General features: G+C 42.9%; 2 protein-coding genes across 3 annotated transcripts; both read right to left on the bottom strand.

Annotated features, from left to right (window-relative positions):
• Positions 1-233: 233 nt before the first annotated feature.
• LOC129841171 (zinc finger protein with KRAB and SCAN domains 1-like) lies at positions 234-5023 on the bottom strand. Its single transcript, XM_055909317.1, has 3 exons — positions 4222-5023; positions 3665-3795; positions 234-3473 (listed from the first exon to the last, which is right to left on the bottom strand). Exons 1-3 carry the CDS (start codon positions 4460-4462, stop codon positions 2256-2258), a joined length of 1590 nt encoding a protein of 529 aa, XP_055765292.1. The 5' UTR covers positions 4463-5023; the 3' UTR covers positions 234-2255.
• Positions 5024-11751: 6728 nt separating this feature from the next.
• Positions 11752-15373, bottom strand: LOC129841164 (zinc finger protein 589-like). 2 transcript variants are annotated; one of them, XM_055909308.1, is made up of 3 exons: positions 14848-15373; positions 14356-14492; positions 11752-14150 (listed from the first exon to the last, which is right to left on the bottom strand). In XM_055909308.1, the coding sequence occupies exons 1-3, from the start codon at positions 15128-15130 to the stop codon at positions 12846-12848; spliced, it is 1725 nt and encodes a 574-aa protein (XP_055765283.1). In that variant the 5' UTR covers positions 15131-15373; the 3' UTR covers positions 11752-12845. The 2 variants fall into 2 exon arrangements, with proteins under 2 accessions (XP_055765283.1, XP_055765284.1); XM_055909309.1 differs by having other exon boundaries at positions 14362-14492.
• Positions 15374-15860: the final 487 nt, after the last annotated feature.

Here is a 15860-nt window from a genome sequence, read left to right as displayed (position 1 = left end):
ACCCTGGTTCGATTCCAGGCTGTATCCCAACCGGACGTGATTGGGAGTCCAATAGGGCGGCGCACAATTGGCACAGCGTCGTCTGGGTTAGGCCATCATTGCAAATAAGAATTTGTTCTTAACTGACTTGCCTAGTTAAATAAAGGTTAAATACATTTTTTTTTTTTTTACTTTTCTGAAGTCATATTTGGCTGTAAAGGCTAGCATAAGGGACAATAAATTGCTAGCCACAATCAAACAATCAAATTTATTTAAAAAGCCCTTTTTACATCAGCAGAAGTCAAAGTGCTATACAGAAACCCAGCCTGAAACCCCCAAATAGCAAGCAATGCAGATGTAGAAGCACAGTGAGGTTCATTTTGAGAAAAGATAGCTAACCTTGTTAGCTACCTAGGTATAACTAACTAGCTAGCAAATAGCTAGTTTAATTTCTCACGGTTATAAAGCAAACAAAATGTTGATTAAAAACAGCATATTATTGACCTAAAAAGTTAGCTGTGTTAGCCCAGTCTCTATAATATCTAGAGTCAGGGTCAGGATTGCCTTCAGAAAGTATTCGCACCCCTTGACTTTTTCCACATTTTGTTGTTACAGCCTGAATTGAAAATGCATAAAATGTTGTGTTTTTGTCACTGGCCAACAATTTTTACTAATTAATTAGTAATTAAGTATTCTACCCCTTTATGGCAAGTCTAAATAAGTTCAGCAATAAAGTTTAACAGTATTTTTTAATGACTTCATCTCTGTACTACACACATGCAATTATCTACAAGGTCCATCAGTCGAACAGTGAATTTCAAACACAGATTCAACCACAAAGACCAGGGAGGTTTTCCAATGCCTCGCAAAGAAGGTCACCTATAGCTATTTAAAAAAAAAAAAAAAAAAATGTAAGCAGACACTGAATATCCCTTTGAGCATTATGTTATTCATTACACTTTGGATGGTGTATCAATACACAGTCACTACAAAGATACAGGCGTCCTTCCTAACTCAGTTGCCAGAGAGGAAGGAAACCGCTCAGGGATTCAATCATGAGGCCAGTGGTGACTTTAAAATAGTTAGAGTTTAATGGCTGTGACAGGAGAAAACTGAGGATGGCTCAAGAAAGTTGTAGATACTCCACAATACTAACCTAATTGACAGAGTGAAAATAAGAAAGCCTCTACAGAATAACACAATTCCTATACATGCATCCTGTTTGCAACAAGGCACTAAAGTAATACTGTAAAAAATGTTAAAACAGTGTTATGTTTGGGGCAAATCCAATACAACACATTACTGAGTACCACTCACCATATTTTCAAGCATAGTGATGGCTGCATCATGTTATGGGTATGCTTGTAATGGTTAAGGACTGTGGGGGTTTTCAGGATAAAAGAGAAACAGAAGTTAAGAGTTAAGTACAGGCAAAAATCCTAGAGGAAAACCTGGTACAGTATGCTTTCCTCCAGACACCGGGAAAGAATTCACCTTTCAGCAGGACAATAACCTAAATCATAAGGCAAAATATACACTTACCAAGACAACAAATGTCTTGACTTAAATCAGCTTGAAAATCTATGGCAAGAGTTGAAAATGGCTGTCTAGCAATTGAAGAATTTTTAAAAATAATACATGTGCAAATATTGTACAATCCATGTATACAAAGCTCTTAGAGAATTACCCAGAAAGACTCAAAGATGTAAACACTGCCAAAGGTGATTATAACATGTATTGACTCAGGATTGTGAATTGTACATACATTAGATAACTGTATTCCATTTAACAAATTTGCAAACATTTCTAAAAACAGAGCTGTAACACAACAAAATGTGGAATAAGTCAAGGGATATGAATCATTTCTGAAGACACTGTATTTCCAGCCTCCAAACATGGAAATGGAAAGAGACATCTGTCACACAAACCACCACAACGTCTAATGACATTTTGAAGATTTTCATTAGGTCAGAATTTATACTGCTGTCCACGCGTCTCTGTGTCAGCCATTCATCTCTGCCTTGGAAAAATGTCAATGCTCTCGTCGAGCCACATTGCATTTTGGAGAATAAGTTATACCACTCAATTTCAAGTCCATTCGCAAATTGTTCATGCCTCTGATATGCGGTAGCATAATGAAAAATAAAGGTATAATAGCCTCCAGTTTTTTAAAACATTTTGTTTTAATTATTGTGATAGGCTCATGTTTTACCAGTATGGCGTAACCCCACGATTTATTATCAGGACCGCCTTACTTTCATCCTGATTACATGTCACTATACAAGGGCCGTGTGCATTTTCTGCTGGTGTATCCTGAGGTAGCTCCTCTCTGAGAACCTCTTCCCGCAGTGTGTACAGACAAACGGCCTTTCTCCCGTGTGGACCTTCAGGTGCATCTTCAGCTGGTCCTGGCGGGAGAACCTCTTCTCGCACTGGGGGCAGCTAAACGGTTTCTCCCCTGTGTGGACCATCTGGTGCCTCTTCAGGTGGTCCTGGCGGGAGAACCTCTTCTCACACTGGGTACAACTGAAGGGGTTCTCTCCTGTGTGGACCCTCTGGTGGATCTCCACCTTCTGGAGGCACCTGAAGCCTTTGTTACAGAACATGCAGAAGAATCGTTTCTCTTTACTATTGCCTGATGTGGCTCCCCCTCCCTGAGCCTGGGCTCTAGCCCTGTTGTTTGAGTTCAATACCTGATCGAAATGGACACGGCCGTGTGAATCTGAAGGCCCCATCGACGTGGACACTGGATTGCGATCCCTGAACGCGTGTAAAGGAGAATTGGTTGTGACATTTAGATTCGTCTCTAAGCTTCCCCTGTAATCTAAGAAATCTCTGCCCTGTGAGTGTCCGTCTCCTAGGTGACCATCTGCATTCCATGTGGGAGGAGCATCGCCCTCTACTTTCACAGTCACTTCATCTACCACTATAACCTCCCCTTTCTTATCTAGGCACCCTTCGGAGTATACACTACTACTGTACCGGTTCCAGTCCCCTCTAGACAGATCAGTCTGGGTCTCTAAACCTAAGGATATGTTGCCAGGGTCCATCTCTGTATCGTAAGAACAAGACAGATCATCAACCCCAGTGTCTAACACGTCACCATCTCCACGGGAATGAACCGTCCTCTGGCTCTGAAATACTGGTAAGTAATCTGAGCCAGGAGCAGGAGGACAGACTAGTGGCCCCAGCACCAGTCTCTCTGGGTCTGATCTGTGGTCTGATCTGTGGTCAGACCCTGTGTGTAAGAGCCGGTGTGTTACAGTTAAAGTCTCGCCGTCCGTCTCTGACTTGAGGGCGGCGTTCAGCATTCCACTGACCTCCGGGATGCTGCAACGGGTCCTAGCCTGGGGCGCGGCGGTCAGGTCCTCTGTGGCTACAGAGGGCACCACTCCAGCCGCTGCTCCAGTCTGGATGTCTCTGCTGTGCCGTGGGTCCTCTCCTTCAGACCTCTCCTGCTTGACCCCAGGACCTGCAGCCTCTGCATCTACAGACTGACACAAGAACAGAGGAGGTTATAATCGGTACAATGGTTGAATTGGATGACAATGTCATAGGGAAGTCTCAAACCTCCCTTGAGCAGATAAATATTGTTGTAAGCCAGTGAATAGCTGAGGGGAGCATTTCTGAAATGATCAAGTCACATTTGATGTACTGTAATTTTTTGTTACACTACGACACTAACCTCTATCACGATAACATCCTGGGTTGAGGTTCCACTCCCCTCATCTATAGATATGGGTTGGTCATTTCTCCACCCGTTGTGTCCCGCTGGCTTTACAACGTTCCTGTGGCCTCCAGTGAGATGTCCTTCACCTAAGAGAGTGATTGGGGGAAAGGGGTGGTTAAATTAGATAATGTGAATGCTCAAAGCTATATTATATACTATTTACACAGTCTACAATTGGCAGGAATGTAAGGTAACACTTCTCATAACTTGACATACTATCTATTGATTGATTATGTTCCATCCGTTATTTTTTAAAGTATGTAATAGTACATTCAGTAAATCAAGAATCTGGTTACAATATGAGAGTGTCTTTGTGCAATAAGAATTTGTTCTTAATTTGCCTGCCTCGTGAAATAAAAGTAAAATACAACAAATGCGCAAGATAGTATGCAATACTTCCCCTGATTACTTGGCTATCAAAATCTGAGCAAGACACAATTCTAGGTAACACTTCTAAATACATGCGAAACGGAACGAGAGCCCCCGCAGCCTTGGCCTTCTGCAAAATGTACCTCTTGCCATTCCTCTGTATCGCTCTCGCATTGTCCTCTCTGCGCGCTCCCGTGCTACCTTCAGTTCCAATAGCTGTAGTTTCCTCCTCAATGTCCTGTTTTCTTTCTGGCTTTGCGTTATTTCCAAACGAAACACTGCATAGTCGTCGTCTACGAGTTTACTGATCTCTGCCACGGCTGAATTCGCTAGTACCTCCATGATGGAGGCTATTTGAGTGTGAAAAACCATACAGTTAGCCATTGTTAGTTACCGTTAGCAGCTAGCGTTGCCTAGATAACGTCAATCAACCAAGTACTGTCTCCAAGTGGAATTAAAGACTACATGGGGTAAATATGTGATGCTGTGCAGTTAAATTAGTAGTACTTTTAATTAACTTGGTGCTAATAAACGTAGAAATTGCAACAATAAAAACGCTAACGTGGAAATTGTTCTTGGTCATTGTTTCCTGTAGGGAAAGGATGTTATTGGTTAGGGTCATAGTGCAAATGGTGTGGCTAAATAAAAAGTAATGCGCTCTGTTCTTTGCAATACGGTACCATAGATACTGGATATAATGACGAGATGCTTGTATCCCCGCCCTAACAGTGGGATTCGTTGTCCACAGAGCTGAACGGCAGACTGTCAAGCACCAGCCTAACACGGAACCCAAACCGGCTGCGGGCGTGCACCATCGTGCATAAATATATTTTGTCCCCCTACACCAAACGCGATCATGACACGCAGGTTAAAATATCAAAACGAATTCTGAACCAAATGTATTTTGCTACGCGATGTGTCTGGTCTGGTCAGTATGTAATACCCAGACTACACCGCTCGCGTCGCGTGCACGAGCGTTGCAAAATAAATGTAGGAATATATGTTATTCAATTATTGCACCCACACTGCTCGCGCGCGCCAACGAGCGTCTGCGTTGCCAAGGGCTAAAATAGAAGTTATTCCTATTTCTGACGCAAGTCCTGCCTCTCCCATCTCCTCATTGGTTTATAGAAGCAGATGATGATGTGCAAGTAGAAATACTGGTGTGAAAAAGAGCAGAAAAGTAAATAAAAACAATATGGGGATGAGGTAGGTAGATTGGATGAGCTATTTACAGATGGGCTATGTACAGCTGCAGCGATCGGTTAGCTGCTCAGATAGCTGAGGTTTAAAGTTAGTGAGGGAAACATAAGTCTCCAGCTTCAGCGATTTTTGTAATTCGTTCCAGTCATTGGCAGCAGAGAACTGGAAGGAAAGGCGGCCAAGGGAGGTGTTGGCTTTGGGGGTGACCAATGAGATATACCTGCTGGAGCACGTGCTACGGGTGTGTGTTGTTATCGTGACCAGTGAGCTGAGATAAAGCGGAGCTTTACATAGCAAAGACTTATAGATGACCTGGAGCCAATGGGTCTGGCGAAGAATATGTAGCAAAGGCCAGCCGATTAGAGCATACAGGTCGCAGTGGTGGGTGGTATATGGGGCTTTGGTGACAAAACGGATGGCACTGTGATAGACTGCATCCAGTTTGCTGAGTAGAGTGTTGAAGGCTATTTCATAAATGACATCGCCGAAGTCGAGGATGGGTAGGATAGTCAGTTTCCATCCCAGAGCTAGCACATCTAATTAAACTTGTCAACTAATCATCAAGCCCTTGACTAGGTGAATCAGTTGAACTAGTTCATGGCTAAAACATTGAAACATCTGCGGGTCCCTGAGGAGAGGCTTGAGAACCACTGGGCTAACAAAACTTCGGACCCTAGTTGAAGGGTAGTAATAAATCAGCTGTAAAACGGTTTTATATGAGCTATGATGGGACCAGATTGTTTCTAATCAGGTCATATGGTTTAAAAAAAAATAGACATCTGCGATTGGACAATAGAACTAACGTGTGAGTTTGCTTTAAGCAGGGTGGCATTGTGTAGGCATATGCATCTGTAGTTAAAAAGTTAGTCACACAGTATGTCATCACTATTGTGTTGATTGATTGATTGATTCCCAGCAATAACTTTGGATTGATAAGGTCTAGGTAGACGATCCACCCAAAGTTTGAATATAAACTAAATTTGATCACATTCACATTTTTTGTTAACACAAATAAATAGGCCTATTTTAGGCTATAAATTCATAGCTTAAGATAGAAATACACAATGTTACCGCTTCGTTTCCCCCGGCAGGAGGGGATCAGAGCCTATAGGCTTCTCTAGGCTACCTGAAGCTGTGGTTGTTATCAGTAGGCTACAGTTGATCAGACTGAAACACAGATTAATTGTGCACAAGTTGTCAAATCATGAAGCAAATCAGTGTAAACAACAGTACTTTGTCCCTATTTTCAATGCTTTTGTGTCAATATTTTTTATCACACTGAATCAAAAAGTGTTGGGGCATATGCCAGCTCACCAGACGTTTTCCGGCTGTGCTTATCTCTAAAACACGGATAGATGCTACAAATGAAGAAACATATTCTATATATATGTTCTATACTATCTCGAGATGTAGAGTTAATATCTTGACATTTTGAGACAGTATACATTTCTTATTTTTTTAGCGTGGCGGGAATGGGCTTCCAAACCTTTCTGCCTCCGATGAGTCATGTACAATTGGCTGCCCCATGTTTTACTGGACGTACACTGCCGTTCAAAAGTTTGGGGTCACTTAGAAATGTCCTTGTTTTTTAAAGAAAAGCACATTCTTTGTCCAATAAAAGAACATCAAATTGATCAGAAATACAGTGTAGACAATGTTAATGTTGTAAATCACTATTGTAGCTGGAAAAGGCTGATTTTTAATGGAATACCTACATACAGTTGAAGTCGGAAGTTTACATACACTTAGGTTGGAGTGATTAAAACTCGTTTTTTCAACCACTCCACAAATTTCTTATTAACAAACTATAGTTTTGGCAAGTCGGTTAGGACATCTACTTTGTGCATGACACAAGTAATTTTTCCAACAATTGTTTACAGATAGATTATTTCCCTTATAATTCACTGTATCACAATTACAGTGGGTCAGAAGTTTACATACACTAAGTTTACTGTGCCTTTAAACAGCTTGGAAAATTCCAGAAAATTAAGTCATGGCTTTAGAAGCTTCTGATAGGCTAATTGACATCATTTGAGTCAATTGGAGGTGTAGCTGTGGATGTTTTTCAAGGTCTACCTTCAAACTCAGTGTCTCTTTGCTTAACATCATGGGAAAATCAAAATAAATCAGCCAAAACCTCAGAAAAACAATTGTAGACCTCCACAAGTCTGGTTCATCCTTGGGAGCAATTTCCAAACGCCTGAAGGTACCACGTTCATCTGTGCAAACAATAGTACGCAAGTATAAACCCCATGGGACCACGCACCCGGCATACCGCTCAGGAAGGAGATGCGTTCTGTCTCCTAGAGATGAACGTACTTTCGTGTGAAAAGTGCAAATCAATCCCAGAACAACAGAAAAGGACCTTGTGAAGATGCTGGAGGAAACAGGTACAAAAGTATCTATATCCACAGTAAAACGAGTCCTATATCAACATAACCCGAAAGGCCGCTCAGCAAGGAAGAAGCCACTGCTCCAAAACCACCATTAAAAAAAGCCAGACTACGGTTTGCAACTGCACATGGGGACAAAGATTGTACTTTTTGGAGAAATGTCCTCTGGTCTGATGAAACAAAAATAGAACTGTTTGGCCATAATGACCATCGTTATGTTTGGAGGAAAAAGGGGGATGCTTGCAAGCCGAAGAACACCATCCCAACCATGAAGCACGGGGTGGTAGCATCATGTTGTGGGGGTGCTTTGTTGCAGGAGGGACTGGTGTACTTCACAAAATAGATGGCATCATGAGGGAGGAAAATTATGTGGATATATTGAAGCAACATCTCAAGACATCAGTCAGGAAGTTAAAGCTTGGTCACAAATGGTTCTTCCAAATGCATAATGACCCCAAGCATTCTTCCAAAGATGTGGCAAAATGGCTTAAGGACAACAAAGTCAATGTATTGGAGTGGCCATCAGAAAGCCCTGACCTCATCCTGTAGAACATTTGTGGGAAGAACTGAAAAAGCGTGTGCGAGCAAGGAGGCCTACAAACCGGACTCAGTTACACCAGCTCTGTCAAGAGGAATGGGCCAAAATTCACCCAACTTATTGTGGGAAGCTTGTGGAAGGCTACCCGAAACGTTTTACCCAAGTTAAGGTGTATGTAAACTTTCAACTGTAAGTGTACAGAAGCCCATTATCATACAGGCTAAGAATGGACAGAGAGAGAGACTGTGTTCATCTTATCATATTCCTCCAATGCCAAATCAGTGTGTCTTGTTTGCAACAAAACTGTCCCTGTCTGCAAATTATTTAATTTGTGACGTCATTAGGAATCTGAGCATGGTACTTTCGAAAATTAGGCCTATACCTTTCCACCCCAAACAAAGTAGGCCTACCAACTAAGAAAATGTGAGCTTTAACTGCTGGCTACTCTTCTTCTGTGGCTTAACCCAACGAGAAGTCACAAGTGTTCCCCTAAAAGCAGTCAGGGTTTGAACGTCTTATGGTATACAGAAAGGGATTATTAATACATTGATAGTGACAGAATTAGATTACTTCCCAAGCAAAGTAAATGTTTTGTCTCCTTGAGTATAGGTTGTAGCTCAGCATCTGAATGTCAAAGAAACGAAACAATGATAACCCCATATATCGGAGTCACGTATTTCCCGGGTATTTTACAGTTTGTTTCTAGCATAAAGCATCACGGACCAAAGCGCTGTTAAAGATCACCTATAATCGGATCTGTTTCATTTTCTTCAAAAGCTAAGGGGTAGGCCTGTGTTTTTCACAATTGTCTTTAATAAAATGGTAGGCCTATGTTATACCCTTTCAATTCGAGCCTTGGTTTTAATTTAACAGCCCTTCACTGACACAGAGATAGGCTATTTAGAGTGCATGGTGGGTGGAGGAATTGACCGTCAAATCGATGGATATATCAGCCTATAGCCTAATTCCGTCTGTCAAACAGGCAAGACTACCTATATTTATTCAATAGTAAGAAATAGGCTTCAACACAAAGCCCTCGTTGTTAGTTAATTCTAATTAAAATGAAGACAGGAGAAATGAATTATGCCTACTCCAATTTGCCTACTTTCAAGCGCCATGAGATATCCATTTTCAATTGTGCTGCGGCTGCTGCTTTAAGTTTGGGCACGACAATGTAAATTACATGAATCGTGCTTATTGTGGGGTCAATAACTCTGATAAATACATTGTGGATAAGAAACCTAGTTTTTTATAAAAGCGATCAAAGTTGACCTCGGGTCCTCATCTTCACGTTCTCCTTCTCAAACGGACAGAACATAGGCTATTTGTTAGTCTGCACGCAACAGTACATTTTCTTGGACTAGGCCTAATACAACAATAAAACATTATGTGAAGAAGACTTTGACTCTCGACCTGAACTGCCATCGTAGGCCTACACACCACAGCCATTGGTTAGGCAGCACACAAAAAAAGTGTATAATCTGCAAGAACAGGCTGGGGCTCGGGGTTGGAATACCAATTGCAGTATGTAATGCAGAGTAGTTTTACAGTGCCTTCAAAGTATTCACTGCCCTTAATCTACATTTTGTTGTTACTGTCTGAATTTAAATTATAGTAAATTGAGATGTCTCTGATCTATGCAATTACATTTTTTAAATACAAAATTAAAAGCTCAAATGTCTTGAGTAAGTATTCCACCCGTTTGTTATGGCAAGTCTAAATAAGTTCAGGAGTAAAAATGTGCTTAACAAATCACATAACTTGCATGGACTCATTCTGTGTTCATTAATAGTTTTTAACATGATTTTTTAATGATTACCCCACACATACAATTATTTCAAGGTTTTACTGCTAACCTACAAAGCATTACATGGGCTTGCTCCTACCTATCTTTCTGATTTGGTCCTGCCGTACATACCTACACGTACGCTACGGTCACAAGACACAGGCCTCCTTATTGTCCCTATAATTTCTAAGCAAATGACTGGAGGCAGGGCTTTCTCCTATAGAGCTCAATTTTTATGGAATAATGGTCTGCCTATCCATGTGAGAGATGTAGACTCGGTCTCGACCTTTAAGTCTTTATTGAAGACTCATCTCTTCAGTAGGTCCTATGATTGAGTGTAGTCTGGCCCAGGGGTGTGAAGGTGAATGGAAAGCCACTGGAGCAATGAACCACCCTTGCCGTCTCTGCCTGGCCAGTTCCCCTCTCTCCACTGGGATTCTCTGCCTCTAACCCTATTACGGGGGCTGAGTCACTGGCTTACTGGTGCTCTTCCATGTTGTCCCTAGGAGGGGTGCGTGCGTCACTTGAGTTGGGTTGAGTCACTGACGTGATCTTCCTGTCTGGGTTGGCGCCCCCCTCGGGTTCGTGCCGTTGGGGAGATCTTTGTGGGCTATACTCGGCCTTGTCTCAGGGTAGTAAGTTGGTGGTTTGAAGATATCCCTCTAGTGGTGGGGGGGCTGTTCTTTGGCAAAGTGGGTGGGGTTGTATCCTGCCTGTTTGGCCCTGTCCGGGGGTATCGTCGGACGGGGCCACAGTGTCTCCCGACCCCTCCTGTCTCAGCCTCCAGTATTTATGCTGCAGTAGTTTGTGCCGGGGGTCTAGGGTCAGTCTGTTATATCTGGAGTATTTCTCCAGTCTTATCTGGTGTCCTGTGTGAATATAAGTATGCTCCCTCTAATTCTCTCTTTCTTTCTCTTTTCTCTCTGAGGACCTGAGCCCCAGTACCATGCCTTAGGACTACCTGGCCTGATGACTCCTTGCCGCCCCCAGTCCATCTGGTCGTGATGCTGCTCCAGTTTCAACTGTTCTGCCTGCGGCTATCGAACCTTGACCCGTTCACTGGAGGTGCTACCTGTCCCAGACCTGCTGTTTTCGACTCTCTCTCTACCGTACCTGCTGTCTCTAGCTCTGACTAATCGGCTATGAAAAGCCAACTAACATTTACTCCTGAGGTGTTGACCTGTTGCCCCCTCTACAACCACTGTGATTATTATTATTATTTGACCCTGCTGGTCATCTATGAACGTTTGAACAACTTGGCCATGTACTGTTAAAATCTCCACCCGGGCCAGCCAGAAGAGGACCCCTCAGCCTGGTTTCTTCCTAGGTTCCTGCCTTTCTAGAGTTTTTCCTAGCCACCGTGTTTCTACATCTGCATTGCTTGCTGTTTGGGGTTTTAGGCTGGGTTTCTGTATAGCACTTTGTGACATCGGCCGATGTAAAAAGGGCTTTATAAATACATTTGATTGATTGATCTGTAAGGTCCCTCAATTGAGTAGTGAATTTCAAGCACAGATTCAACCATGAAGACTAGGGAGTTTTTTTCAATACCTTGCAAAGAAGGGCACCTATTGGTAGAATTGTGAAATAAAAAAGCAGACGCTGAATATCTCTTTGAGCATGATGAAGTTATTAACTACACTTTGGATGGTGCATCAATACTCCCAGTCATGTCAAAGATACAGGCGTCCTTCCTAACTCAGGTGCCGGAGAGGAAGGAAACTGCTCTGGGATTTCACCATGAGGCCAATGGTGATTTTAAAACAGTTAGCGTTTAATGGTTGTGATAGGAGAAAACAGAGGATGGATCAACAACATTGTAGTTACTCCATAATATTAACCTAAATGACAGAGTGAAAAGAAGAAAGCTTGTACAGAAAAAAAATTATTCCAAAACATGCATCCTGTTTGCAAAATGGCACTTCAGTAATAAACTTTGTCCTGAATACAAAGCGTTTTGTTTGGGGCAAATCGAACACAACATATCACTGAGTACCACTATTTTCAAGCATAGTGGTGGCTGCATCATGTTAAGGGTATGCTTGTCATTGGCAAGGACTAGGGTGCTTTTTGGGGGGGGGAATAAAGTAGTTGAATGGAAATAATGAAATAGGCATTTGTGAACATTATATATCCTACACAGTACAAACACAATATGTAAGAGACTCATTAGGCTTATACACTGAGTGTAAAAAAACATAATGAACATTAAGCTCTGATAGACTGACCAGGTGAATCCAGCTGAAAGCTATGATCCCTTATTGATGTTGTTGTTAAATCCACTTCAATCAGTGTAGATGAAGGGGAGGAGAACGGTTAAAGAAGGAATTTTAAGCCTCGAGGCAATTGAGACAGGGATTGTGTATGTGTGCCATTCAGATGGTGAATGGGCAAGACAAAATATTTAAGTGCCTTTTAAATGGAGTAAATGTAGGTGCACTGGTTTGTGTCAAGAACGGCAATGCTGATGGGTTTGTTTATGTGTATCAAGAATGGTCCACCACAAAGGAACTTGACACAAATGTGGGAAGCATTGGAGTCAACATGGGCCAGCATCCCTGTGAAATGCTTTCGACATCTTGTAAAGTCTATGTCCCGACGAATTGCGTCTGTGCTGAGGGCAAAAGGGGGTGGTACAACTCAGTATTAGAAAGGTGTTCTTAAAGTTTCATTCACTCAGTGTATATCACACAATGCCTGGATGCAATATTCAACACTGAAATCTGTTACACTCGTCATTCCAAAAGAATCTTTGGATCTTTTCCGCTGACAACAATACCAATTTCTCTTTGTGCAGGGTTTCATCTAAACGTCAGAGGATATCGAGTGGAATGGTTACTTTCTATGTTATAGAGTGGAATGGTTTTTCTGCTGGTGTATACTGAGGTAGCTCCTCTCTGAGAAGCTCTTCCCGCAGTGTGTACAGGCAAACTGCTTTTCTCCCGTGTGGACCTTCAGGTGCATCTTCAGGTTGCCAGCCAGGGCGAAGCGCATGTCACACTGGGTACAGCTGAAGGGTTTCTCCCCTGTGTGGACCCTCTGGTGCCTCTTCAGGTCACCAGCCTGGGAGAATCTCTTCTCACACTGGGGGCAGCTGAAGGGTTTCTCCCCTGTGTGGACCCTCTGATGTCTCTTCAGGTTGCCAGCCAGGGCGAAGCGCATGTGACACTGGGTACAGCTGAAGGGTTTCTCCCCAGTGTGGACCCTCTGGTGAATTTCCACCTTCTGAGGGCAGCTGAAGCCTTTGTTACAGAACATGCAACGGAACCGTTTCTCTTTACTATTGCCTGATGTTGTTACCCCTCCCTGAGCCTGGGCTCTAGCCGTGTCGTTTGAGTTCAAAACCTGATCGAAAAAGACACGGCCGTGTGAATCGGAAGACCCCATCGAAGTGGACACTGGATCCCTGAATGTGTGTAAAGGGGAGTGGGTGGCGACATTTAGATTAGTCTTTAAGCTTCCCCTGTAATCTAAGAAATCTCTGCCTTGTGAGTGTCCTTCTCCTAAGTGAGTCTCGTCTACATTCCATGCCAGAGGAGCATCCCCCTCCACTTTCACAGTCACCTCATCTACAACCAGACCCTCCCCTTTCTCATCTTGGCACCCTTTAGAGTATACACTACTACTGTACTGGTTCCAGTCTTCTCTAGACAGATCAGTCTGTGTCTCTAAACCCAAGGGCATGTTGCCAGGGTCCATCTCTGTAGAGTAAGAACAAGACGGATCATTGCCAGTCTCTAACGCATTACCTGGGTCCCGATGGGAATGAACCGTCCTCGGTCTCGGGTTACCGTAAAGTAAATACTCTGATCCGGGAGCAAGTGGACAGCCCAGTCTCCCCAGCTCCTGTCTCTCTGGGTCTAGCCTGTGGTCAGATCCTGTGTGTAAAAGCCTTTGTGTTACAGTTAAAGTCTTGGTGTCCGTCTCTGACTTGAGGACGGCGTTCTGTGTTCCACTGACCTCCGTGATGCTGCATCGGGCCCTGGGCAGGGGCACGGCGGTGGATAAGTGATTCGTGGCTACAGGAGGTACCAGTACAGCCGCTGCTCCAGTCTGGATGTCTCTGCTGTGTTGTGGGTCCTCCTCTCCTTCAATCCTCTCCTGCTTGACCAGAGATGATTCTCCAGGACCTGCAGCCTCTACATCTGCAGACTGACACAAGAAGAGATGAGGTTATTCTCAGCACATGAGTTGAATTGGATAACAATGTCGAAGAGAAGTCTCACAAGCTCCCCTATGGCAGATAAATGAGGATGTACATGTAAGACAATGAATAGCTGAGGGGAGCCTTTCTGAAATAAACAGCCACATTTGATTTACAAAGTAACTGTAATTATTTGTAATGTAGCACTATTACATTAACCTCTATCACAATAACATGCTGGGTTGAGGTTCCGCTCCCCTCATCAAAAGTTATTGGTTGGTCATCTCTCCATGTACTGCGTCCCGCTGGCTTCGCAAAGCTCCTGTGGCCTCCAGTGAGATGTCCTTCACCTGAGAGAGTGATGGGGGAAAAGAGGTGATTAGGTTAACTACTGTCAATGCTCAACTCTATATTGTACACTATTAATACTGTCTACCATTGGCAAGGATGTAAGGTAACACTCATAACTTCTTGATATACTATTTATTGATCGCTGTATTATGTTCGATGCATCACATTGTTTTCATTGAGTAAATAATAGTAAATGCAGTAAATCAAGAATCTTGTTTGAACATGATAGTATGCAACAATTCCTCTCATTATCTTTCTAAAAACTGACCAAGACCCAAATCTGGGTATTACATCTACACAGGTGCATAGCGGAACGGGGCGAAAGGCTAAGCCTCGGCCTTCTGCAAAATGTACCTCTTGCCAATCCTCTGTATCTGTCGAGGATCTTGACACTACTGGGTCGACTGGTGAGGACGCGCTCTCGTAATGTCTTCTCTGCGCGCTCCCGTGCCACCTTAACTTCCAGTAGTTTCCTCCGTAATGCCCTGTTTTCTTTCTGGCCTTGAGTTATTTCTAAACGAAACACTGCATAGTCGTCGTCTACGAGTTTACAGATCTCTGCCACGGCTGCATTCGCTAGTACCTCCATGATGGAGGCTATTTGAGTATGAAAAACCATACAGTTAGAGTTAGCCATTGTTAGCAGCTAACTAGCGTTACCTAGATAACATCTATCAACCAAGTCCTGTAACCAACACGAATTAAACACAACATGCGGTAAGTATGTGATACTTTGCTGTTAAATTAGTCCGATTTTGAGTTCCAGGGTGTTAATAAACGTTTAAATAACAATAATAAAAAGGCTAACGTGTTAATTATTCTTGGTCACTGTTCGTGTCCATTAACTTCTTCGTGTGAGTTTCCCACAGACTAGACACTGTGTTGGGGTTTGCTGCATTCCACAGGTCGGAGTGTGAATTGCACATTTTGTTAAAAAAACAAATAATAAATGAGAAAAGGGAAATGGAAAAATACATTTCAGCACCATCTAACCTTACACATTAGAGGTCTTCTCATATCCTGAAATTGAGATCTGAACTGAATTGGATCTGTGAAATTCCCATCCAACACCTACAGGACCCAGTCATTTTTTGAAAATCAGTTCCGATTTGAATCCGAGGTGGGTCGACCCAAAATATGTCAGAGATGAGGGTGAATCAAAGTGGGTCCAGTCTACATCGGACCCAAATGGTATCGCACCCAAATGGATGCCAAATATATATTTAAAAATCAGCTTTATTGCTATGCAAGCCAGCAGAGTCGTTTTGACTTGTCTGGCAGGCAGTTAGCCATTTATCATGACGCTCAGTTCTATGACATTACACAAGTCATTGGACTAAGGCATCTTCTGTATGGGGAAGTTTTGT

The sequence above is a fragment of the Salvelinus fontinalis genome, chromosome 42 (genome assembly GCF_029448725.1).
Source record: "Salvelinus fontinalis isolate EN_2023a chromosome 42, ASM2944872v1, whole genome shotgun sequence".
Lineage (NCBI taxonomy): Eukaryota > Metazoa > Chordata > Actinopteri > Salmoniformes > Salmonidae > Salvelinus > Salvelinus fontinalis.
This window is presented reverse-complemented; position numbering and strand designations above follow the sequence as displayed.